The sequence below is a fragment of the Pinus tabuliformis genome, chromosome 1_1 (assembly GCF_031772625.1).
Source record: "Pinus tabuliformis cultivar Carrire ecotype Pingquan chromosome 1_1, CPIR1, whole genome shotgun sequence".
Taxonomy (NCBI): domain Eukaryota; kingdom Viridiplantae; phylum Streptophyta; class Pinopsida; order Pinales; family Pinaceae; genus Pinus; species Pinus tabuliformis.
In genome coordinates, this window is record NC_142297.1 from 148,950,769 (window position 1) to 148,976,981 (window position 26,213).

At 37.2% G+C, this 26,213-nt stretch overlaps 1 protein-coding gene across 2 annotated transcripts in view; it reads right to left on the minus strand.

Annotated features, from left to right (window-relative positions):
* Positions 1–386: 386 nt before the first annotated feature.
* LOC149212052 (MADS-box protein AGL42-like) overlaps positions 387–26,213 on the minus strand; it is a 264,748-nt gene continuing 238,921 nt past the window's right edge. For both annotated transcript variants that reach the window (XR_016250202.1, XM_089390537.1), the window contains exon 2: positions 387–682. Coding sequence is in view for 1 of the 2 variants with exons in the window: in XM_089390537.1 (XP_089246663.1) it covers positions 664–682 (19 nt within the window). In the remaining variant the exon portion in view is untranslated. The remainder of the gene's footprint in view (positions 683–26,213) is intronic.

Below are 26,213 nucleotides of genomic sequence, written 5' to 3' on the forward strand. Positions count from 1 at the left end.
GTTTGAAACCAATTAATGACCAAAGAAATATGTTTTTGGTAGTTTCATATTCATTATATAAATGCATAATTTGGTAGTTTATATTAATTTCATTTATTTTCATTAATAACCATTATAAATGACTAATTTAATTGTACATTCATTTGTCTGTGTTCATCATTAATCAATATAAACTACTAATTTAGTAGTTTTAGAGTGATTTTATGGTTCATTATTAATCAACATAAATTAATTAGTATGATTTTGTGACTAAATTAAAAAATGTCATATAATGTGCACTAATTCATCTAATATGAAAATGAAAGTTACATATGTTAATTAAAATACTAAACGATATCAAGTTCTACCATGAATAATTTTAACCACAAATTATATTATATAAAATGTTAAGTATTACAGTATGAGTTTCCAAATTAACATTTATTGGACTACAATTTACACATCAAATGTTGTTTCATTGTTAAAAAACATTATCGTTGTGTTGCCAAGCCATTGCAAGTGAATTCGACAACTCTGAATACTTAAACATCAGTCTCTATGTGTGTGCCTTATACAGGATATTGTCTTTAAGGGTATCACTAGACCGATTCTCTTCTCTCTCTTTTTGCATTTGTCACTCCAGTGTTAGTGTTCTCTTCTTTCTTCAAATCCCGTTGCTTACCATCAATACTGATTTCCTTTTCTGAAAATAAAATAAGATACAGTGTAAAGTGTAAGACACAAAAGATGATAAACACTAAAATATAAACTAAAGTAGACTATAAAGGATTTATATGACATATACCTCAACATCAACAATGTTAATACCATTATCCCCATAAAAGAAAGAAACTCGAACAATTTTTCTTCAGTTGAGCGATAGTGGCCACTATGTGGCCAGATGACCAGTGCAAAAAAATAAACATCACCATAGAAAATAACACCTTAGTAACTTAGTATTCAACCTTTAAGCAAAATCATGCCAACTAAGTTACATGCTAAAAAGCTCAAGTTGTAAATAACTTGTGAAAACAAATAAATTGAGGTCATGTGATGTCTAATCCTTGTTGTTTTATTCGCAACAACATTTTATTCTCTAACACATGAAATTGGTCAACTATATAAACAACATGTGCTCAAATAACAATGTTAGGATTCCAAGAAAGTCTTCTAGGTTGTAGCTCGGAGATGCCAGGTTACATATAAATTCAACTATTGTTGCAAGATTTAATGGAAGGAATGATGGTTTGGTTCAAGTCAGATAACCACTTTTACTCTGCTTCACTCCATACATGCATGAACACCCTCAGACTACAAGGCTTTAGACCACCAATGCTCACAATTTAGATAATAAGTGAATATGGAGAATGCTAACCACACTAACAGATGCACAAAACCATGTGATGGCCGGCTGCAACTAGCATAGAAACTTGCAAATCTAATCTATTAATGCAAAGACAGCATGAGAGCTCTCCTGCATTAGATAGACAGAAACCTAAATAACCTATTCGATGATGCATACAAGATTCTAACACTGAGATAAGATGACAGTTATCTAGTGCCAAACATCAAGAGATCAAGAATACAGCATATCAGACACAAGTTTAGAACAGAGGGAAATGGACGGTGAGCAGTTAACAACAAAAGAAGCTTGTATTCGCTGAAAATGAAGATGAGACGTTGCAAGTGACAAAATATCTATAGTCTCCAGAAGTTGAACCTTACATCAAAGGCCAACCTTAAATACCTCTTGCTTTTGGATATTTATAAGTTTACAATACTATGGCACTTAGCCGTTTGGGTATGGAGGGGTCATAATTGACCACCAACTGCATTTAACTACCTGATGGAGTCTATGAACGTGTTTGCTTACTTCAATGGATGAATTCGATCTGTTCAGGTGCTATGTTGTTCTTTGGGTGGTTGGAGTGCTCATATCGGTGGAGTTCATGACTGATAAATTCAGTTACAGAGTCGTGCTATGTCATTTTCCCCCTTGGCCATGCTTTCTATTAAATATGGTAGTTGGGGGTCTGACTGTGACTGATGCTGGCAAGCTGGTCATCTCTTTTCTTCGGGCAACGGAATGGTCAGAGGACTTGGAATGCATGGGTAGATGGACGATTTGGACGAGCCAGAAAAATGACCATCAGATCGGGGGGAATGGACGGCGGAGATGGCTCGACGGAGGCTATCGGCCGAGGTGAGAACGAGGTGAGTTGGAGCCATTAGATCTTCAGCAAACAGATCGGACGATCATCAGGCGACAGAGTTGCGCGGGGTCGAGCGATTCCATTCAATAATTGACACGTCGCAGGGGATGAGAGAGAAAAATTTCTCTCATCGTGCGTTATCGCTCGATCAAATTGACGGCGCGATGAAAGCTAAAACCGTTAGATCTCGCCAGAGATAATCTAACAATGGGGAGTGGTAGAGCGGGTCACCTTTATTGAGTGCGATGGGAGTTGTTGGATCGGCGGGGATGCAGCTTGGCGAGTTACAGACGCGCGAAGACATATGGTGGGGTTTTATGGTTGGTTTGGGGTTTTTCACTTGGGGCTAAGGTCAAAGGGGGTTACTTTGTCGAGTTTAGGAGGAAAATAGAGAAGCGGAGGTAGTGGAGAGTAAGCGGGGTAGGATGAAAATGGAAAATGACCCATGTGGAGGCCCCTTTAAAGACACCACCAAACAGACCAAGCTTTTCTCTGACATTAGAAAGTCAGCGCTGCATCGCAAGGCTAACATTGGCTCCTTCTGGGGATGGAATTCTCCCTATGAGGTTTCAAGAACCATAGATCACTGCCTTTCACACAAAACAAGATCAGCAATATTTCCTAGTGTTCCATTGGGCATGGAGTCTAATTAAACCTACACTAAAACTTGTAAAAAGGACATATTTATAATGTTGAGGCCTAAAGGCCTTAAACAACATAAATCTTCAAAAACCGCTCATGAACTAGGCCATCAAAAACTGTTTCTCCTTCCATACTTTGTAGCGTGAAGGTGTTGTTACCCTGGACCTGAGCAATGCCAAAAGGTCCAGTCCACGGAGCATCAAAATTTCCATGATTGCCTTTCTTTTCCTTCAGTGCGTCCCACTTAAGAACCAAGTCTCCAATTTGAAAATTATCTACCTTTGCCTTTCTGTCAAAGGCTTCTTTAATTCTCTTTTGATGTGCTGTAGACCTTTCAATCAATTGATCTCTGATTTGATGCACTTCAGTGAAGTCACTAATCCTCTTTGCCATGTCATTTTCCTCATTCCGCTCTTCTTACAAGAACTTGGTCACAGGGAGGGTCAACTGGATTGGGAATACAGCCTCAGTGCCATATACTAGCTTGAACGGAGAATTCCCTGTGGATTTCTTGGTGGTCACCCTGTCAGCCCACAATGCAAACTTCAGTTTGGAATCCCAGTTCCTTTTGTTATCTTCAAATAGTGTTTTGATTATCCTTATCAGGCTCTTATTGGATGATTCGGCTAGACCATTACCTTGGGGGTAATATGAGGTGGAATGTACTAGCTTAATGCCCATTGAGTCACACATGTCCACCAACTCTTTTGCCCTGAAGGCTGCTGCATTGTTTGTAACCAATTTGTGTGGACAGCCAAACCTGGTGAAAATGTTTTCTATCAAGAATTTCATGGAAACATGGTGATCAGCTTTCCTAGTAGGGATGGCCTCAATCCCTTTAGTGAAGTAGTCAATGGCTACTAAGATCCATCTGTGTTGGCCACTAGAATGAGGATTAATTTTCCCTATGATATCCAAGCCCCACCGCTAGAAAGGGCCATTGGCATGTATTGTCTTCAAGGGTAAGGATTTCAAATGTTGTTTTCCTCCAAACCTCTGGCATTTGTCGCAAGATCTTACAAATGAAAGGACATCAAAAAATAGAGTTGGCCAATAATACTCAGCTCTGAGGATCTTGTGGGCTGTGGTTTTCCAGTAGTAATGTCGTCCACATATGCTGGAATGGAATTGATGCATGAACTCCACAGATTGTTCTTTGTCCAAACATCTTAAAAGGATTCAAAAGGGGTCCCTCCAATAGAGTAAGCTTTCATGAATATAATACTTGGCTACTCTGAGCTTAATAGTCCTAGCTTGGCTTGAACTGAGGCTTGGAGAAACTTCCAGCTTCAACAAAAAGTGAGATATTTTATCATACCATTCACAAGAAGCTATATTTTCAACCAAAGACTGGTTTTGTCCTCGTTCAACTATTTCTTCCCCTGCCTGTCCTTCATCTAAGTCTGTGCTTATCCAATTCATCTCCAGCATCCTGCAATTTTCTTCAACCATCATCTTAGCAAGGCCCTAACCCTTAATAATCTTGGTGGGCTTCAGTTCTATGTTGAATTCAATAAGCTTTGAAATCCACTTAGCCCTTCTTCCATCAACATCTAACTGCCTCAGGGCATCCTTTACTGAAGCAGAGGGCACATATGCAATTACCTTGGAGTGGAAAATGTATATTTGGAAAGATTTCAAAGATTTGATAAGAGTATAATCCTGTTTTTCAATAATATCATACCTTAGTTCAACATCCCTTAAGGTTTTGCTAAAAAATGCCACTGGATGATCTGAACCCTCATCACCTTTCTGCAATAAAACTGCTGCAAGGGTGTCACCGGAAGCAAAGGAGAAGATATGGAACACCTTGCTATAGTCTAGGTTGATCAGAGTGGGCACATCCATAATAGCTCTTTTGATGGATTCAAAAGATCTTCTCGCTGCATCAATCCATTTGACCTCTGATCCCTTTTTCAGCATAGAGGTGATGTGTTTTACTAATTCAGCAAAATAAGGAATAAACCTCCTTACAAAATTTATTTTTCCCAAAAAGGATTGGATGTCCCTTTTTGATCTTGGGACAGACAAGGTCTGTATCACTTTCACTCTCTCTTGGTCAATCTTGACACCTACAACAGAAACAATGTGTCCTAAAAGCTTGCCCTCTTCTAAAGCAAATTGTGATTTCTTAGGATTCACTGATGTCCCAAACCTTCTGCACTACAGAAATAATTTCTTTAAATGCTGCAAATGATCCTAGTGGCCACTAGAGTACACTGTTATATCATCCAGATAGACAAGGAGGAACTTATCCTTCTCTCCTACAAACACTATATCCATCGCTCTCTAAAAGGTGGCCCCAACATTCATCAGCCCAAAGGGCATCTTGGAGTACATAAAGTGCCCCAAGGAGTGGTGAAAGCGGTGTTTTCTTGGCCATCTGGATGTACAACAACTTGTTTATACCCTGAAAATTCATCCAGGAAAGATATAACTTTGGCTCCTGAGACCTTCTGCAGCAAATGCTCCATCTTGGGCAGAGGATAATTGTCTTTCTTAAAGCACTTGTTCAAGTTCCTGAAATCAACACATAATCTGATTTCTCCACTTTTCTTCCTCAGAGGAACTATGATTTTGGCAGCCAATAACTTATTGATTTCTTTTTCAATGAGATGAAGGAGAAACAAGCTTATGGGTCTCAGCTTCTTCTTGAAAGGAATGGTGTCTTTCTCCAAGGGGATCTTATGCTGGATGATCTTTTTGTCATAAGTTTTAAGGTCACTGTACTCCCAGGCAAAGAAATCAGCAAATTACTTCACTAAGGTTCAGTACTCATAACTTTGGGCAGCAGACAAATGGGTGGACAAATTTATATACTTTGGATGATCTGGACTCCCTATGTTATGCCTATGGACTGCAGACTGATTTTCCTTTTGGGAAATCTTATGAGGCACATCATTATGGTCAAACAAATTCTCTACAGGCACTAGCCCTTTAGGTATATGATTGCTAAGCAACTGAACAATTCTGCCTTGGCCAATTCTGTTCTTTAACTTATGCTGGGGACATTCCTCCAAGGCTTCATTCTCTTGATCAATTTGCAATGACTTGCAGAAACCTATTTACTTCATCATCATCCTCAAAGACTTTCCAGTGTTGGACATTATCAGGCAAGGATGGTCTATATTTTATCTAGACCTCATAAGCCAATGTAGGGTGCATGGGAGGGATGAACATGCTCGCAGACACAACAAGGGAATTAGCAAGCTGATTTTTTACTCTAGGAAGATATGAGATACAAAAGCTATCAAAAGATTTTTTGAGTGTCCATACCTCATCTCTGTATGCTTTCAGCGTTGGGTGCCTTGCTTGGAAGGTTTTGTTCACTTGTTGAATGATGAGATTAGCATCTCCAAACACCCTTATGCCTCTGATCCCCATGTCTTTGGTAACGTTTAGGCCCAATATCAGAGCCTCATACTCTGCTATATCGTTGGTGACCTGAAAAGTCAATTTAAAAGACAAATGTGTGCTTTCTTGTTTTGGAGACACTAGCACCACTCCTGCTCCTGCAGTTTCCCTTGAACAGGCTCCATCAAAAAACATATCTCAAACTTGTGTTCCTTCCTCCTCCATGGCTTGGCATACTGGTTTCTTGAGTTACACCGAGGCCCTCTGGGATTCTTCAATTTGAAGAATACATGCTCCAAAATCAGTGTCCACAACATAAATGGGATGATTAGTGGGATTCTTCTCATCGCTGATGATATAGGCCAGCTGGGCTTCCCTGTATAGTCTTCTTCTTTCTCCTCCAAAAACTGGGACAGTGGCATATGACAAATAATTTTGCAAGGTCCCACCCAAACTTTTAATCCACCCTCTGGAAAGTAGCATACCAAACTTAGGGGGGACATCTGCTACCACAATATCCATCATCATGCTCTTCATGCGCAGCTGAGTTAAGGTGATAGCTAAGTCTTTGATTAACCCCAGATATTTCACCTTCCTCGAATCAAAGGAGAACAAGTCATGGTACGATTTGGTAATATCAAAGCCTAACTCTTCCATGATAGCTTTGGGCATTAGATTATGGCTGGCACCTGTCTCCAGCAAACAGTTGTGGAGGATTTTGTCATGAATGGTCAAGGAGACATAAAATGATGGGGAATTGTCATTAGCAGGTGCGTTCACTGGGCTAAACTTAACTGCAAATTTATCACCCTGTAAATTCACATAGTCATTGGAAACTTGTGTGGCTTTTAGCTCAAGGGCATCAAGTATGGGCTTCCTAAAGGCCTCACTCTTTACAAGTTTTGTCAGAGGAACAGATATTTTTAACTTCTGGACTTCTGATTCAAAGCTAAAAGGGGAAAGGACTTGTCAAGGCCTCTTACCTCTTGAGTTGGTGCTTTCAGGATGGTAGGATCAGTTGTTGATCACTTCTGCTTGCGGATTTGTTGCTCAGTGGGGACAGTAGATCTTTGGGCAGGATTCTCTTTGACATTACTCGTTCTTGACCTCAAGTTATATCTTTGCTGGTCTTCAATCTATAGAACAGCTTCTCTGTCCCACTCTTGACTGGTCTGGTCCCTGAGTAATGACTCCTTGTAGGCAGCTAATGTAAGAAAGGCAGCACTGCCCTTGTCTTCCATGAAATGAATCTCATCCTCTTCATCAAACTGCTCCTCCTCCATGACTACGTTCTAGAAAGGAGTCTTAACCCTTTGTTCTTCACAGGCCTCTTTGCCCCTCTGAATGATCTGCAATTGTTCATTTTCTCTTCTAAATGGATTTGGATTTCTAAGAGAAAATGTGTTAGGAAGCCTTGCTTTCCCAGAACTCTTCTCAACCTTTAGTTTGGATATTTCAGCAACCAATGACTCTATCATCTTAGCCATCTTGTCTATTTTAGGTTCTGAAGATGAAGAAGAAGAGGAAGACTCAACTCTCTGCCTTCTTCTATCAGCATGTCCTTTGAGTTTCTCTGTAGCCATGATATTGGATTCTATGTCTAAGGCTGCATCTTGCATCTCGGCTAGAGTAACACATCTTCTTTCTCTTAATAGCAGGCATAAATCATAATCAAAGGCATTAGCATAGGTGTGTTTGGCAGAGGTGGGGGTGGGCTTCACTTCAACTGGGATTTTGCTATACATACGATTGAATCTTTTATTGAAGTCAGACAATGACTCCCCATTTTCCCTTTTCAGGTTTCCAAACTCAGTATGGTAATATAGCAGGTCTTTTTTATCTCCCCAATGCTTTAAAAACACGTCATCTAATGCTTCTATGTCTACTATAGACCTAGGGGTCAGTTCTCTGAACCACTTTCTAGCCTCTCCATCAAGGCTTTGGACAAATACTCTCATCCACACATCATCTTCACTGATATATAGGTTATAGACATAACTATAAAAAGACTCAAGGTGTTCTTCAGCTGTTACTCGCTCTATACCAGTGAACTTAGGCATGTATTTTTGATATTCTCCTACAGACATGGCATTCAAAGGAATAGGTAAGACTAGGGCTCCATACCTAGCAGCTATGATTCCTTCCATTTTGGTAGGTGCTTGTGGACCTACCATGACCAAGGTAGATGCAAGGGTATTGGCAGTTTGGAAGGTAGGGAGTTGGGAAATTACTGACAGGGCTAAAGGAATAGGATGGACAAGAAGGGAGGTTTTCTTTGGACTGAGATCCAAAGGGGAACTTATTGAACAAGGAGCTTTATGAATCTCTGAGAGTATTTCTTCACTGATAATGCTAGGCTCTATATTTTCAACATGTGCATGCTCAGTTACAAGCCTTTCTTGCAGAGATACATAAGATTGTTTAGGCTTACCTGATCCTGATGCTCCTTTTCGTGATATCTTGCTTTGCTTGACAATCTTCTCAGGGTCAGGCACTGGGTCAACTGGTGATTTCTGAGGATTTCTCTGGGTGTGTTTCCAAACTGACCCAACACTGTGATGTGGAGTCGCCAAAAAGTTAGTCCTCCAGTAGAATCGCCAGATAGATGATTACAACCAAAAATGTGTCCAGGATTTGTCTATCATCAAAGTTGGATCTGTGTCGTTCTCCCAGGGAAGTTGAGCTTCAATCTCCTCTCCCCGGCAATGGCGCCAATTATGTTAGGATTTCAAGAAACTCTCCTAGGTTGTAGCTCAGAGATGCCTGGTAACATATAAATTCAACTATTGTTACAAGATTTAATGGAAGAAATGATGGTTTGGTTCAAGCCAGATAACCACTTCTACTCTGTTTCACTCCAGACATGCATGAACACTCTCAGACTACAAGGCTTTAGACCACCAATTCTCACAGTTTAGATAATAGGTGAATATGGAGAATGCTAACAACACCAGCAGATGCACAAGACCATGTGATGGCCCGCTGCAACTAGCTCAGAAACCTGCAAATCTAATCTATTAATGCAAAGACAGCATGACAGCTCTCCTTCATTAGATAGACAAAAACCTGAATAACCTATTCGATGATGCATATAAGATTATAACACAGAGATAAGATGACAGTTATCTAGTGCCAAACATCAAGAGATCAAGAATATAGCATATCAGGCACAAGCTTCGAACAGAGGGAAATGGACGGTGAGCAATTAACAGAAAAAGAAGCTTGTATTTGCTGAAAATGAAGATGAGACGCTGCAAGTGACAAAATATCTATAGTCTCCAGAAGTTGAACCTTACATCAAATGCCAACCTTGAATACCTCTTGCTTCTGGATATTTATAAGTTTACAATACTATGGCACTTAGCCGTTTGGGTATGGAGGGGTCATAATTGACCACCAACTGCATTTAACTACCTGATGGAGTCTCTGAACGTGTTTGCTTGCTTCAGTGGGTGAATCCGATCTGTTCAGGTGTTGTGCTGTCCTTTGCGCGGTTGGAGTGCTCGTACCAGTGGAGTCCATGACTGATAAATTCAATTACAGAGTCGTGCTATGTCCTTTTCTCCCTTGGCCATGCTTTCTGTTAAATATGGTGGTTGGGGGTCTAATTGTGACTGATGCTGGCAAGCTGGTCATCTCTTTTCTTTGGGCAACAGAATGGTCAGAGGACGTGGAATGCATGGGTAGGTGGACAATTTGGACGAGCGAGAAGAATGACCGTCAGATTGGGGAGAATGGACAACAGAGATGCCTCGACGAAGGCTATCGGTCGAGGTGAGAGCGAGGTGATTTGGGGCCATTAGATCTTCAGTGGACAGATTGAACGATCATTGGGAAACGGAGTTGCGCAGGCATTTAACGGATGAGGGAAGTAATGGTTTTCATCGCACCGCTTTCGGCTGCTAAGCGGTAAATGCTCGGGGTTAAGCGATTCCACTCAATGATCGACATGTAGCAGTGAATGAGAGAGAAACACCACTCTCATCGCGCGCTATCGCTCGATCAAATTGACGGCGCGATGAAAGTGAAAACCTTTAGATCTCGGCGAAGATGATCTGACGATGGGGAGTGGTAGAGCGGGTCACCTTTATCGAGTGCGACGGGAGCCATTGGATCGGCGAGGAAGATCAATAGCGGGGATGTGGCGTGGCAAGTTATGGGCGCGTGAAGACATATGGTGGGCTTTTATGGTTGGTTTGGGGTTTTGCACTTGGCACTAAGGTCAAAGGGGGTTACTTTGTCAAGTTTAGGAGGCAAATAGAGAAACAGAGGTAGTGGAGAGTAAGCGAGGTATGATGAAAAAGGAAAATGACCCATGTGGGGGCCCCTTTGAAGACACCACCAAATAGACCAAGCTTTTCTCTGACATTAGAAATTCAGCGCTGCATAGCAGGGCTAACAAACAACATGAAAGTAAACTTTTCTAATAGTCATGAAAATATTTCAACATAAAACAGTTAAAAGGATTTCAATCAATATTGTGTAATACTAATTTCATCTTCAAGCTTTGGTTGTTGTTTAAACAAACATGATACCAAGTATTCTTAATTTCATCGTTAAAATACAAAGTAAAATTAAAATAAACGTTAAAAATACAATCAAACAATAAAGAGAGGATACCATGGGATGGACATTACAACTATAAAAAAATTATTTCCCTGTCCATTAATGTCTTATCAGGGATTCATAAAACATTTTCTTTCCCAAAATAACCATGATATGAAATATTCACAACATTAAAAACCATATGAATACCTACTAGAAACATTTCCACAATCGATGGCTCAAGTTACTAAAGGATCTCCATAGAAAATGAAACATATCCAAGATGTGATCTACATTGTCTCCCCATATTTTTCCAATCACATTTCATGTAACGTACCGACACGAGAATCAAGTAACAATCAAATGAAGGCATTGACATTTCTTTTATCTTTTATGTCTATAAACTTTGAATCTAATTTGTTCAAGGAAAATATTAATTTGTATTTAAATCCTTCCAGTCATGAGAAGGTATCAACCAAGTAGGACATCAAAAAAATTTACCCCAAGGAGGTCCTGTAGCTATTTCTACAATATCAATATTTGTACTGTTGTGATATCTTGGATAGAAAAAAGAAAATATATGCAAAAGAAAAAACTATATATTACTCATGTTCAAACTCTATATAAGGTGTATTCTTAGGTGTTAGAAAATTATATATTACGGAGCAATAGAACACATAAAATATGGCAGAAATATAAACACATAAAACACATAAAACAAGAGAGACACATATATACGTGGTTCACCCAATTTGGGCTACGTCCACCCCGAACAACGAGTCCTTCCTTAATTTTTAGCACATGTTAGCAACAATATTTTTTGGTGATTCCACTTGGAATGGAGTCCTAGGACATTGTACATAATAAAAAAAATTACCCCATATTGTTTCCATTTAATTTTATTTTTCATTTGGTGAGATAACTCGAAGGACAAACTAGTTGGAAAACTCATATAGCAATCCTATAGGAACAAAGAGTTTCCAATAGCAGTTCACTTTTTAGGTATTTTCTTACCCAAAGTCACTTTATATTCATGTTAGAAGTATATTTATATCCTATGAGTGCTCTGAGGATACTTTATACAAGTTGGGGAATTGTTAGGTCTTCATTTAACTTTTACATTGCTTGATTCTTGAATGTTTATTTATGCAGTTAGTCTAGATTTCCTTTTCGCAATTTACTTTAAGAAAAAAATGATTTCCTTCCTACAAGATTAATCTAGGACTTTCCTTCGCTGCAAAATAGAATAGATGTCCATTGCTTCCATTTCGTTTCTAGAAAGATAGATTAGATCTGCTTAGTTTTCATTGTGCTTTACATTCTTGCAAATATAATAGATTTCATTTTTTTCATTTCCGTTCCAACAAAAGTAAAATAGGTTTGCTTATTTCTATTTAACTTTTGTAACTTAGGATTGGTGCCTTACCTAGATATTTTATAATTTGAAGTTATTTCATTGCCTTCGTTCACCTACATCAAAGGGAGTCAGAGTAAGAGGAGGGTGCATTTTTCACATGTAGTGTTGGTCCCTCGTAAATTTGTACGAACTTTAGATTGATAATTAAAGTTGGTAGCCTTGGGAGTTGCAACATTCTTATTACAATATTGAGGCTCATCACACATGTTGGAGATGTGCAAGACCTCATTTCAAGTTTCACTGCCTAGAGGCTTCATCGAGTATTGTGCATAGGGACGGAAAAAAACCATAATTATATACCAAAGGAAATCATAGAATCCATGCAACAGTCAATAACAACCAAGCGCAACATCAATACACCGTATTGGAGTTAACAAGTACAATTAATAGCATAAAACTTAAAATGTTATTTGATTATGGTGCAATTGATAGTTTTATTTCTTCACATGCATTAGATAAATGTGGGTTGGCAGCACGCAAGCAAAATTATTTTAGATAGGTCGAGACAACTTCAAGGGAACAATAGACAGTAAAGTCAAGTGTTGAGGAATGTGTGGTTGACTTACGGATTTGTTTTAATAAGTTAAAAGAATATGTCAATTCCCTATGAACTTATGACCTCATCATTCGAATGGATTGGTTGGAATCTCATAAATCTTTAATGGACCGTTGTGAAAAAATAATTATTTGCATAAATGATGATGGGAAGGCAATCACATTCCAGGGTATTAAGAGGAAGGTGTCTTTCCGCTTCATTTCAACCCCATAAATGAAGAATTATCTAAGGAAAGGTTGTTAATTATATGCAATGGGGGAAGTAAGCAAGGAAAAGGGACCATCCTTATAGCAATACCCAATGTTTCTTGAATTATCAATTTTTTTTTTCCAAGGAATTGTTGGGATTACGTCCTAAAATGGAGCTTGATTTCACAATAGGATTAAAACTTGGTACAAAACTAATCTCGAAAGCACCCTATAGAATGAGAGCTCCGGAACTTCAAGAGTTATAAATGCACCTGAAGGAACTATTGGACTTATGACTCATCTGACCCAATATTTCACTTTGAGGTGCACCTGTAATATTTTTCAACAACAAGGACGACTCCTTCTGACTACCTAAAGACTATGCAAACTTAAAATGAGCTGCAATAAATAATAGGTACCGAATGCCCTGAATTGATGATCTCTTTAATCAAACGATAGGGGCTTCTATCATTTGAAAAAATGATCTACGATCTAGTTATCATTGCTTAAGAATTGAAGAGAATGATATTCATAAGATTCCATTAGAAACACACTTTTGGCATTATAAGTTCACAGTGGTGCCATTTTGGTTGCTCAACGTGCTAGCAATATTCATGAATATTATGAATAATGTTTTTTATAAGTACCTTGACTGCTTTGTGAAAGTATTCCTATATGATATTCTCATCTACTCCAAAATGAAAAGAGCATGAAGAACACTTACAAATAGTGTTATCTTGCCTATTGGACCTCCAATTACAAGGAAAGCTACCAATGCGATCCTTATTTTAGAAATATATTCATTACTTGGGTTATATTATATCAGGTGAAAGGATCTCAGTCGACCATTGGAAGATAAAACCCACCATGGATTGGATGACACTGAAAAATGTGCATGAAGTACATATCTTGATAGGTTTAGAAGGGTAATATTGAATATTTGTAGAGGGATTCTTAAAGATTGCAAAACCTAACACAACCCTCCAACCCAAAGGAGTTAGATATGAGCAGGCCAAGGAATGTGACATTACATTCGTCAAACATAAATGATTATTGACTATTGCACCAATGTTACAATTACTTTAGATGACCAAAAACTTTATTTTGTGTACCAATGCATCCAAGAAAGGATTAGGTGTTGTAATAATGCAAGACAAAGGAGTGATAGTGTATGCATCAAGGAAGTTAAAACCTCGTGAGGATCTCTATGCCATGCATGATTTAGAGTTGGTCGCTATAGTGCTAGATTTAAAAATTGGAGACATTACCTTGTAGAGTGAAACTCCATGCTCAAAAGCAGTCACCAAAGTCTATAATACTTTTTTATTCAAAGGGACTTAAGCACCATGAAATGACATTGGAGTGAATTCTTAAGCAAGTATGACTTTGGAATTTCATTCATCAAAGGGAAACATAATGTAGTGTTAGATGCTCTAAGTAGAAGACTAAGGATCTTTTCCTTTATACCCATTAAAGTAGATTTAAGGGAGCATGTGCTAAAACATCTCATGGGAGATAACTTCTATTTATAATTAATATCCATGTCACAAATTAAATACCCAATACAACCCATGTTCAAGGGGTATGAACTAGAGAAAGATGGATTGTTACGATTCCAAGGAAGGATGTAAATCCCTGCTGATGATATATTCTAAACAACATCCTTAAAGGAGCCTATAGAGAACTTTATTGTGCACATCCATGCATAAACAAAATTTATTCCCACACAAGGAAACTATTCTTCTACGTATGCTTAAGGCACTATATTTTCAAGTTCATTACAAAATTTCTAAAATTTCTACAAGTAAATTAAGTTTATCATTGTCACCAAGTAAATCTCCTATAGCCACAAGACATCCCTATGACCAAGTGGGAGGTGACTTCTCTAGATTTTTTTTCTGGAAGTACTTATTACCCAAAAAACACAAAATGCCATTTTGGTCATGGTGGATAAGCTAACTAAATGTGCTCATTTTATTCCCATAAAAGATACTTACATGGTTGTTGACATAGCTCAAGTATTTATAACTAAAATTATCGAACTCCATGGAGTTCCTGAGAAGATCATATCAAATAGAGATTCATGATTCACTTCAAGGTTTTGGATTTGTATGTAGTCTTCTTGAGGAACCTAACTAAATTGAGGTACGACTTATCACCCTAAGACTAATGGAAAAAAAGAGTGAACCATGTAATGGAACGTATGTCAAGGATGTATGTTATGGACCAACAAACACATTAGGGGAACTACTTTCACTTGGTTGAATTTTCTTACAATACAGTTATCATACTTCAATCACAATGCCTCCATGTGAAGCGTTATATGGAAGACCTTGCAGGGAACCACTAAGTTGGGACAAGTTGAAGGATCGTGTAATTGTGGTAACAAATTTAATTCAAGAGATGAAAGAACATGTAAGAAAAATTAGGAAACAATTAAAAGAAGCACAAGATAAACTGAAAAGTTGTGTTGATGCTCATAGGATGGATAGGAAATATGAAGTAGGAGGTCAAGTTTTCATCTGCATCAGGCCAAACAAAAGCGCCATTAGAGTTGGAAAGGGGACAAAGTTGTCACCCAGTTTATTAGACCATTTAAAATTCCAAAAAGACTTCAACCGTTCGCCTACCATCTCGCACTGCCACCCCACTTGCATAATATTCATAATGTTTTTCATGTATATATACCAAGTCACTACATAGATGACAAATCTCGTTAACTAAAATGGTAGGAACTAAAGGTATCAGACAAGTGAACGGTTATGGTTGAACAATTACATATACTCGATTGTAGGGTTCGGCAGCTCAGGGGCCGCCTAATGTAACAAGTTAAGGACAAGTTTGACAAGTATATTCCTATATTTGTTACCGGAGTAGAGATAGAGGCCATGCGTCAAAATTATCCCAACTTGTTTTGATTTTTAAAACACTTAAAAATTTTATTTTGTATATCCTTACTTTTCTAGGACAGATTCATGAGACTATCATTTTGAACTTATCTACAACTATGGAGGGTTACACATGATATTATTATTTCAAATCATTATTTTGATTAGTGTATTCTTAATTGAATGTGCACATATTTCTAGTACATGGAAACCAACGTAAATTATGTTATGAATGAGATTTCCACACATTATATTTCACTTATGAGCATGTGTGATTATGTTAAAGACCGTAGATTTCTTATTGTTGATGAGATGGATATAAATCTAGTATTCATGGTTAACCCTTTGACATGAGAGTTAATTTACAGGTATATTGGCTAGATATATCCAAATTATGTTATATGAATTTAAAGATTAATATCATATACGTCAACAAAATATGAATGCTAGCAAATTGTTATTTGAATATATTTTGGTTACAAATACATCGATGCATATGTTATGATGTGTGGACAAGTATTTATGTTGCAGATACTATCTTTATCCAAACCGACTATGTGATGACAAAACTCCAAGAACAGTTGGGGTTCAATGAGATTCCATTTTGGGGTGTTAACCCTGATCCTATCATGGTGGGTGGAGGTGTCGGCCACCATTTATCCTCTGAAGCTTGGAGCCATGGGATGATTGTGCAAGTCACGCTCCCTTAGACATGTGATGATAATTTCTAATTGCCCATTGGGGATGTTATGCCAATGTAGTTGATGCTTTCACCCTTTGGGTTTTATGGATGGTTAGGTCAATATAGTTAATGTCATGGCATATTCCAGTAGAGGATGCATAGGAAGGGGACGAAAGAAATTAGGATGCATAATATGATTCCATGGTAGCTTTGGAAGTTTGCTTGGGTAGTGTATGCTTATTATTTCTGCACCTAATAAATGACTAGAATAAAAATTTCAAGTGTCATCGCATTATAATTCATAATTAAATCAAATAATGCAATATTTACATGATTATATCAATCACTAATATAATTATTAGTATAATATAAAAACATTAAATCCGGGACGAAGTTTTCTTAAGTAGGGTTATATGTCATGACTCATCTTGAGTTACACACGAAATATGATTATTAGCATGCATATGAGGCATGTGTATGCTAACCACATAAGTATGCCTCACATGCATTGCACTAGTATACATAATAGTTTTATTGTATAAAATGTCTAATTGTATGAAAAATATTAATTATCAAATGCATTAATTAATACCCTAATAATCAAATTAATACAATAAAATATGTTAATTTAATTATATTTAAGTAATATTATTTTAATTATATAATGAATTAATATTTAAATTATTATAATTGATATTTTTAACAAGATATGTCAAAAAATGTAAAAAGAGAAATTGAAAGAATTGTAGAAGACCCTCCACAAACTCAAGTTGGTTAAACCAACAAATCACAACATACTTTATATTAATGTATTTAATTTATAAATGATAACCAACCCATGAACGAATATTATATAATTTATTTTTGGATAAGGTTGAAGGAGATTGGACCATATGAAGGGGGCGATTCTTCATAGGGAGGAAACCTCCCATATAAAACAAAATCTAAACTTTGAAGATGGTGGCCTTATGCACAAAAAAAATGGACAAGAAACTTGAGCATTTGGGGAGAACGACATTAAACTTTCTGGGGGATTTGCAGGACAAGGGTTGTGCTTGGGATCTTTACTAATTGAGCTATGAAAATTAGGTATTGTTTTCGGAGTTTTGGGCATGATGGCTAGAAGACTTTGATATCAAAGTCTTCTAGGTTTAGGATCAGGAGAGGCTTGTTTTGGATGGGATGGGTGGAATCAGTCAGTTTAGAAGAAAATCAAGAGCTCAAAACTTGAATAAAGGTTCTAACTAGAGATCATCATCATCTGAGGATTGAAACCAACTTGAAGAACCCATGTATGACGAAATTTTTATTTACAATATGTTAAAGCAAATTTCATATGGAAATCTTCTTTTGTATGGTAGGGATTAAATAATAAACTAGTCCCTACACATGATATGTCTAGAAGTGAACATATAATTTTACTTGATTATGAATGAAATTGCATGATATAAAGGAATTCTAGTAGGGTTTTACAATAATTTCAATTAGCGTAAGTGATAATAATATTAATATGCATGTGATATCATTTTTTTAATAATGAGAATTGGTAGACTTGATGCATGTCATTGAAGAAGCTTGGGATCGAGTCAAAGGGACAACCCTTATACTCCTAAGCCCAAATAAATTGCCCACAAGCCCCACTAGGCAGGTTAATCATGTTTCAAGCCTTGGCGAGGACCCTATATTGGTAACCAAATGCTTTTCGTTGTGCTACATCTACCATTTTGCTTAGCCTCATATGTAATATCCATATGATATGATTATTTCAACACAATTTACCATATAGGAAAGAGTTGGGTTTTACCAATCATGTATAAGATATACTTGAAGCATATTCCTCCCACCATAGGTAAACCTTTGAAATAGTGTAGATTCGAAAATGGTTTTCCTTTTTCTTTTAACTTTCCAATATTAGTCAAGATATGAATTGTTGCAAACATGAAAAAGATGAAAACCATTACATACATGAGGTATAAAATGAATAAGATAATAGAATGATTAATCTTGAAGGTATGGGAAAAACATTCATTTATAACCTTGCAAGTAAACATAAAAACTTGGAATATGAGAGAATGGCATAATGGAAACCTCGATATTTTTCATTATGGATATCAAAATGCAGGTATATACAATAATTATGATTTAATTAGCTCCACAAAAATCATTAGTCATGTGTGTGTGTTTCATTAAACATACTATTCATGAATCTTGATTCGGGTCTTTTCACTTCAATTATGCATACGAAATTGCATATAAAAGGACATGTAAACATAAAAGCATATCACATAAAAGAAGCTGAAATAAAATGTGATCATGGGAAACAAAGGCACACAACATGTTGATAATGAAGTTTAAGTAGTGTTGGTTATATCTCCGGACCCTGCTCAATGTTGGGAGGTCTATTTCATTAATCTTTAGCAAAATCAAATTGCAATACATTTTCAAAACACACCTATACTTCTACTTCCAGGGATGGTCTGAAAATTCACACCTTTGTTGAAGAAATTAATTGGATTGTTGAATTCATGGTGGAAAATCATGAAAAATGAATATCAACTCAACCCCTCACTGTTTTGGTCAAAATATGGAGCCTGGGAATCTCAAAGATTCCACAACGATTCCTTCCCATTCGTTGACTGAAATTTTCTTCGCTAGATGGCATATTTGACCTTACCACTGTGCTCCTTGCGAGAAAGAGTCAAATGAGTATAAAGTTTGCCTATTTCTGAGATGATGAATTTTTGGGCTCTAGGGAATCTTTCAGATTCTCTATAGATTCCCTTACAATAATATTCTTGAAATATACAAGGGAATATTCACCTCGTACAATGAGCCGCAAGGTTTTGCCTAGGTAGAGTTTTGCGTGCCTAGTTTTGAGGTGCCGAGTTCCACCGTCCTCCCCCAGTTGAATGGTTTGGTCCACTTTATATTTATAATTCGAGCCCTTTGGAATCAACGACCAACTTGGCCTAGTGGTTAGTCGCTCGGGTTAAGCCATTAGCAGGTAGGAGGTCACCGGTTCGACCCACTAAACATGCCCGTCATATGTTACAATTTTAATAGTAAAATTAAAAACTAATGGTTGGTGGTTCCGTTTACTTACCCGCCACTTGTCGTTTAGTCATCACATGTTTTTTTTTGTTCACTTCTTATGGGTTATCGGCCAGAAATTTAACCACCGACATGTTCAACTTCCACCAACCCGACCCACTAATTATAACATTGTTTTGATGGGTCTGCCAACTTGGTGGCCTACCAACCAAATTTAGTTGATCTTTCAATAAGTGACACATGTCCGCCAAACCACCTCCAAGCTTAGCAAGACTGCCAATCTTCACTGTTACCAACTCATCTCCCAAATTCATCACCATATTTAGCCCGGTCCAAACCCACTGGTCAATCGGAGGGTGCCATGTGGCACCCTATGATTGGGCCTTCTCCAACTAATCTACGCTTACCACGTGGTAGCACCAAATTGGTCAGGAATATTCCCAAAATCACTCGACTATGTTGTACAGACATGCCACATCACATTGTACAGACATGCCACGTGGCTCTGATGGCTCCTAGACTTGCAAACTTTTTAGTGTTTCCTCAAAACTTCAGTAGGCCATAATTTTCACATATTGTATTAGATTAAGGTGTCATTCACATCATTGGATTCAAAACGACATGCTATACGATTTGAGATAGGTTTTGCTGAGTTTCAAGGATTTTAAAAATTTGGCCTTTTAGGATCCTCCTAGATCATTCCTCCCCGCTGAGGAGCTTTTGGTCCTCCAAAAGCATGAACACAACCTGCAATCTGCTATACTCCTTTATCTGCACAACAGGTGCCGTTTCAACCCACACTTCATTATCCTTCATCTTCGTACTTCAGAGCCATAAGTCATGAAGCAACAACTGCACTTTATGCAAACGTGTAGTACATTCTTTGAAAAATACACATTCTTAATACAAGTCCAATCATGACTCAAACAACCCCATACTTTCCAAGAGTTTATATCACACTCTTTGGTCAAGTTTTCACCAGAGTTACAACTAATACCCAAAACCATCAACAAAAAGGCCCAAAATATCACTATGTTGCATTCATAAGTGATGGCAACAGCTTCATCACTTTTACAGTCATCTCACAACATGTGGTGACAAGCTATTATATCTAATAAAACCATCTCTCACTCAACAAAGTGAATGGGCCATCTCTCTGTGGATGATTTGCAAGTTCAACAACTTCACCAGTTGGTTTCTTCATAGGTTCTTTCTAGTCATGGAGTACCTAGCATGTGGCTCTTTGATGCCCATTTTTGTTGCAGTGACTACAATGATTCTTTCTCCTCCAAATTTTCCATACAGTCTTGGAAAGATTGTTCTAGTGCGTTCCTAATGAGGAGAACTTCGAGTGGAATCCTCACTATCAATGCAATGTGGTGATGTTCTCCCTTCATTCATTGTTGGTTGGTCACTGGTTGTCTTGGAGCATTCTCCAACCTCCTTTCTGACATAACCAAGTCCTACATAGAGAGGCAATTCCTCCACTTTGATTGGATTCACAATGCTTTGTCCATTAATGTTGAGGCCCTTTCCTTGATACCACATTTTCTTCAATAGTTTTGATCCAGTTCTTGTAGTATGTTTCTCAAAAACAACAAAATCATCATCATAAAATGAACATGAAATTGAAGAATCACTTTCTACCTCATGCTTGTTATGCTGCAACTTTTCCAAGGCCTCCTCCTTGGCTTGTAATTGATGTTGTAACCTTTGTTCCTCCTCCTCTACATCTTGTAGGAGTCTCCTTAGTTCAATATTCTTCGCTTGAATGCTTTGGTTGTTCTATTGAAGTTCTTAGCACCATACAATCTTTTATGCCTTTTCCATCTTTGGAACAACATCTATTGAAATCTTTGTCTCATCGCCTAAATGAGAACCCAAGTCAATAGGTCCATCTCCAACAATTCTAAGAGTTGCAATATTCATCTCATCACCTGAGTCAGATCCCAGGTCAGTTGGTCCAACAACTACAAATCCTACAGTTGTGATATACTCCTCATCCTCTGATTCAGATTATTGGTCTTTTTGAACAGTAGTGACCGTCTTCTTCTTATCATTTTTGTCATTCTTCTTTGGCCTCACTTCCAAATCCATTTTCTAGCAATTCTCCTCATCATACCTTTCTTTCTCACAATGAGTACAAGATGGCTTTGCTTCCTTTCTCTTAGTTGTTGTTGCCCTCTTTGGGTGGTCATCTTGCTTATGCTTCCCCCTGCTTTCAAGATGTACAAATTTCACACTAGCTTCAACAAGAGGTTTAGGTTCAAATAATAACAATGAATTATGCAAATAACTATGAAACAAGCTAATGTATTTCATCAATATCTCAAATGATTTTAATGGAACATTCAATGCTAATTCCTTTTTTCTAAATTCCTTTGTAAAATTTTGAACATTTTGACCTTTAATTTGTTTCAAATGTTGTCGTTTCATCATAGCATTATGCCTATAGCCCAATGGGTAAATTTGTCTCTTATAGCAGAAACAAACTGAGTTCGGGATGAAAGAAATTTATGATTACTCTTACCACCTTTCTGCAACTTGTCTTCCCACCATACGAGAGCAGTGCCACTCAATCGAAGGGATGCTAACTGGATCTTGGCCTCATCCTCTTTGATTCGTTGTATGAGGAAATATACTTCAACCTGTCTGATCCAGTTATCTAGCTTTTCTGCATTATATTCTCCATTAAACATAGGCAAATCAAACTTGACATCCAACTTGAAAAAAATATTTTTATGAGCTTTTCTACTTTTAGAACGATGAGAAGATTAGGAAGAAGTGGAGCATTCACCAGCGGATGGAGATGAGGGTTCAGGAGACTCTTCTCCTCCTCCTTGATTCACCAAGGCATGATCATCTGGTTCTTTTTTTTCTTTCTTTGCCAATATCTTCTCATACCCTGCAAATATTTTGTCAACTTTTTCTGCTATGGTGTAGAAGACCTTGTGAGAGCATCTTCATTTGCCATTTTCCTCCTTCATGTTGCGCGCCCTACTTCTAAATCAAAGTACTTAAGTTCTCTTCACATATTTGGAGCTTTTCCTTGGTTATCATACACTTGCAATTCACATCAACAAAGATCCACTCTAATACGAAACTTGATCCAAATATTTTCACTTCAATGATGCATATAGAATTGGATATAAAAGAGAATGTAACCATAAAATCGTATCAGATAAAATAAGGAGAAATAAAATGCAACCATGAGAAACAAAGGCACAAAATAAGTTGATAATGGAGTTCACCCAGTGTAGGTTACGCCTTCGGGCACTTGTCAATGTGGGGAGGTGTATTTCTTTGATCTTCAGTGAAATCAAATTGCATTACATTTACAATAGACACCTATACCCCCACTCCCGGGGATGGTATGAAAATGCACACCTTTGCTGAATAAATGGACTGCACCATTGAATTCGTGGCGAAAAATCGTGAAAAATGAATGTAAATTTGACCCCTTCTGTTTCGGTCAAACTTTGAACCCCTGAGAATCTCAAAGATTCCCCAAAGATTTCTTCCCACGGGTATGATGAAATTTGACTACCCAGATGAAAAATCTGACCTCGCCATTTCACTCCATGCGAGAAACCTAGTCAAATGATTATGACGTTGGCCTATTTCTGAGAAAATGAATTTTTGGGCTCTAGGGAATCTTTTAGATTCTCTACAAATTCCCTCACAAGAATATTCCTAGAATAGACAAGGAATATTCCCCTCATAGGGTACACCACAATGTTCCGCCTGCGCAGAGTTTTGCATGCCCAATTTCGAGTTGTCGAGTTTTTTCATCCTCTCTCGATCAAATAGTGTAGTCCACTTTAAATATAAAATTTGAACTCCTCGAAATTAACAGCGTACCTGGCCTAGTTGTCAGCCACAATGTATTAAGCCATTGGCAGGTTGAAGGTCACGGGTTCAACCCACCTGTCATATGTTTCAAATTTTTGTAATAAAATTAACGACCATTGGTTAGAAGTTCTGCTAACTTACCCGTCGCTTGTCATTAAGTGTTCACGTGTCGTTTGATGATAACTAGTTACGAGTTATCGGTTGGAAGTTTGACCACAAGCGGGTTCAACTCCCGCTAACATGACCCACCAATTATAACACAGGTTTGGCAGGTCCCCCAACTTGGTGGACTACATACCAAATTTAGCAAAACTTCCGATAATTAACACTTGTCCGCCAAACAACTTCCAAGCTTAACGGGACCGCAAATATTAATTGTTACCAATTCGTCTGCCAGTTACATTTCCATATTTGGCTCGGTCCACGCCCACTGTCCAGTCGCAACATGTTACATGGTACCTTGTGATTGGACCACATGGTGAACCTAGATTGGGCCTTATCCAGCCAATCTGCTCTTGCCACGTGGTAGTGCCTGATTGGTCAAGAATATTCATGGGGTGCCTTGTAATTGGGCCACATGGTGAACTTAGATTGGGCCTTCTCCAGCGAATCTACGCTTCCCACATGGCAGTGCCGGATTGGTCAGGAATATTCATGGAATCAGTGTACGGAAGTGTCGTTCCAGTTTTTGGATTCAAAATGATGAGCTCTATGATTTGAGATTTGGCCTTTTAAGATCCTCCTATACCAGATTTAGAATCAACTTTAGATGATTATATAATATCCTTTAGTTACCCTAATAATATAGTCATAATGATGTCAGTGCACGTGCAAACATGCATGTTGACCTTGAAGTAATTGAAGAGTTCTTTGCAAAAGCAGGATAATTCAATGTTCATAAACATAATTTCCATGTGCATCAATAATAAAAGGAATAAGGTATTGGGCATAGACAATGTAAATGTTTAGTATGTATCCATATAAATCCTCTAAATCCTCAACTATACCAAGTAAGGGATGCAATACTCACATACCAATTGATTGTCCCAATGAGAACAAACAATATAGACTGGTAAGAAGGTTCATTTAAATAAAGACATTTTAGAATTGCGTGAAACATCTAAAAACATTTAATGGATTTTTGAACCTGCACTATGATCAGTAGAATTCCTATTTATTGTGATTGCAAATACATAGAAAATATATATTGAATAATATGTATTTGATAATATGATGCCTAAAATGAGCCTCATGACATTGTAGTTATATGCATTCACTAGTCATGAGGTAAAATTTGTGTTCTTTGATCTTCTGATAACCAACATGTTATTATTTAATATTTATTACAATTATTATTTCCATGTAACAAAACACCGAACTAATGAGCTCATGGGCAAGCGTAAGATATTCAACAATGCTCAATGTTGTACAAGCACAAAGCTTGAAGATATAAGATCAACATGTCACGTATGGGAATTAAGCCCAGGCAAAAATGATAATAATCATCCATCCCATGCACTCGAGATGAACACAATTGATAATTGTTATTATTATTATTATTATTATTATAAATGTATTACATTATCATCCCCTTAGGGAATTCTTTATCCTCATTGCTTAACAAATTAGATGTTCTCTAACTCAACATTTTTCCTTGGTGCTATCATCTTTTCCTTGCTTGGTTGTAATGCCTTCACTTTATTCTTGTTTTTAGTGTTTGGTGAGATCTCTTTATGTTCTTTATATCAGATTTTAAAATGTTAACACTTATTGGTAACATATTTTCTTTGCTTCCATGGTTCTATGTTCATATGTTCCTCTTGTGTTTTTCTTAGTAGTTTTAATTCATTCTTCTTGAGAGTGGAACCATCAAAACTATATAATTTATAATGTTTACCTTAGGAATTAAACTCTATGATTTTTCCTTCAAGGTCTGTGGTATAAGTGCTCAAATGAAACCATTCTACACCTAGCACCATATCCATCTCATAATGTATAAAAGCATAATATCTTATTTATAGTTGTAATTCATGTATTTCAATTGATATTTGTTGATGTTTTCCTACTCCTTTAAACTTTTTTCCATTAAACATTATACTTATGAGGTCCTTTGTGCGATATACATAAAGGTTTGGATATTTAGGAACATTGACATATAATAGAACCCACAGTAAGGAGTTCACAAAATCCCATAATTAGTGAAAATTTATATTACTTAAAGTGTTAATGGAAATATAAAAACAATGGCCAATATGATTATTATTGATCTATAATTTGGTTTGTGTTATGATTAATATAATTTCAAGGTAGCACTAGGGATAATAATTTCCTTATGTTGCATCAAATTTTCATCTCAAGTAATAATCTCAAACACTTTATGCACTAAATGGGAAAGTTTCATTAATCACTTGATTGGGAAATTTAGATTAATTATGGATTTGTTAGCTTGAATGGTTTACAAATCTTGCATGTGGTTACAACATCAATACAAAAACTACATAATTGAATATTTTGCACTTCAAGATACTTTTGAAGTTTAGCAATCATATCACAATGTTTAACACTTCGTTTAATCCTTCAAGTAAATAAACAAATCACTAAGCTGGGTACATCTAATAAACAAATGAAATAGGTATCATCAATAGACCCCATTTTTGTGAAGTTTCTTCATCCCTTCTTCCAATACTATCCCATTCGTCCAACTTGTATTAGGCTAGCATTGCAAATAATAAGTAGATTTTATATCAAAAATAAACTCATCAGTTAGTTCTCCTAGTCCTAGGCTCTTAGATCCTTACTTCGATGATAGGAATAACCTAAGGGATTCTCCCCTTGACCTGGTTATA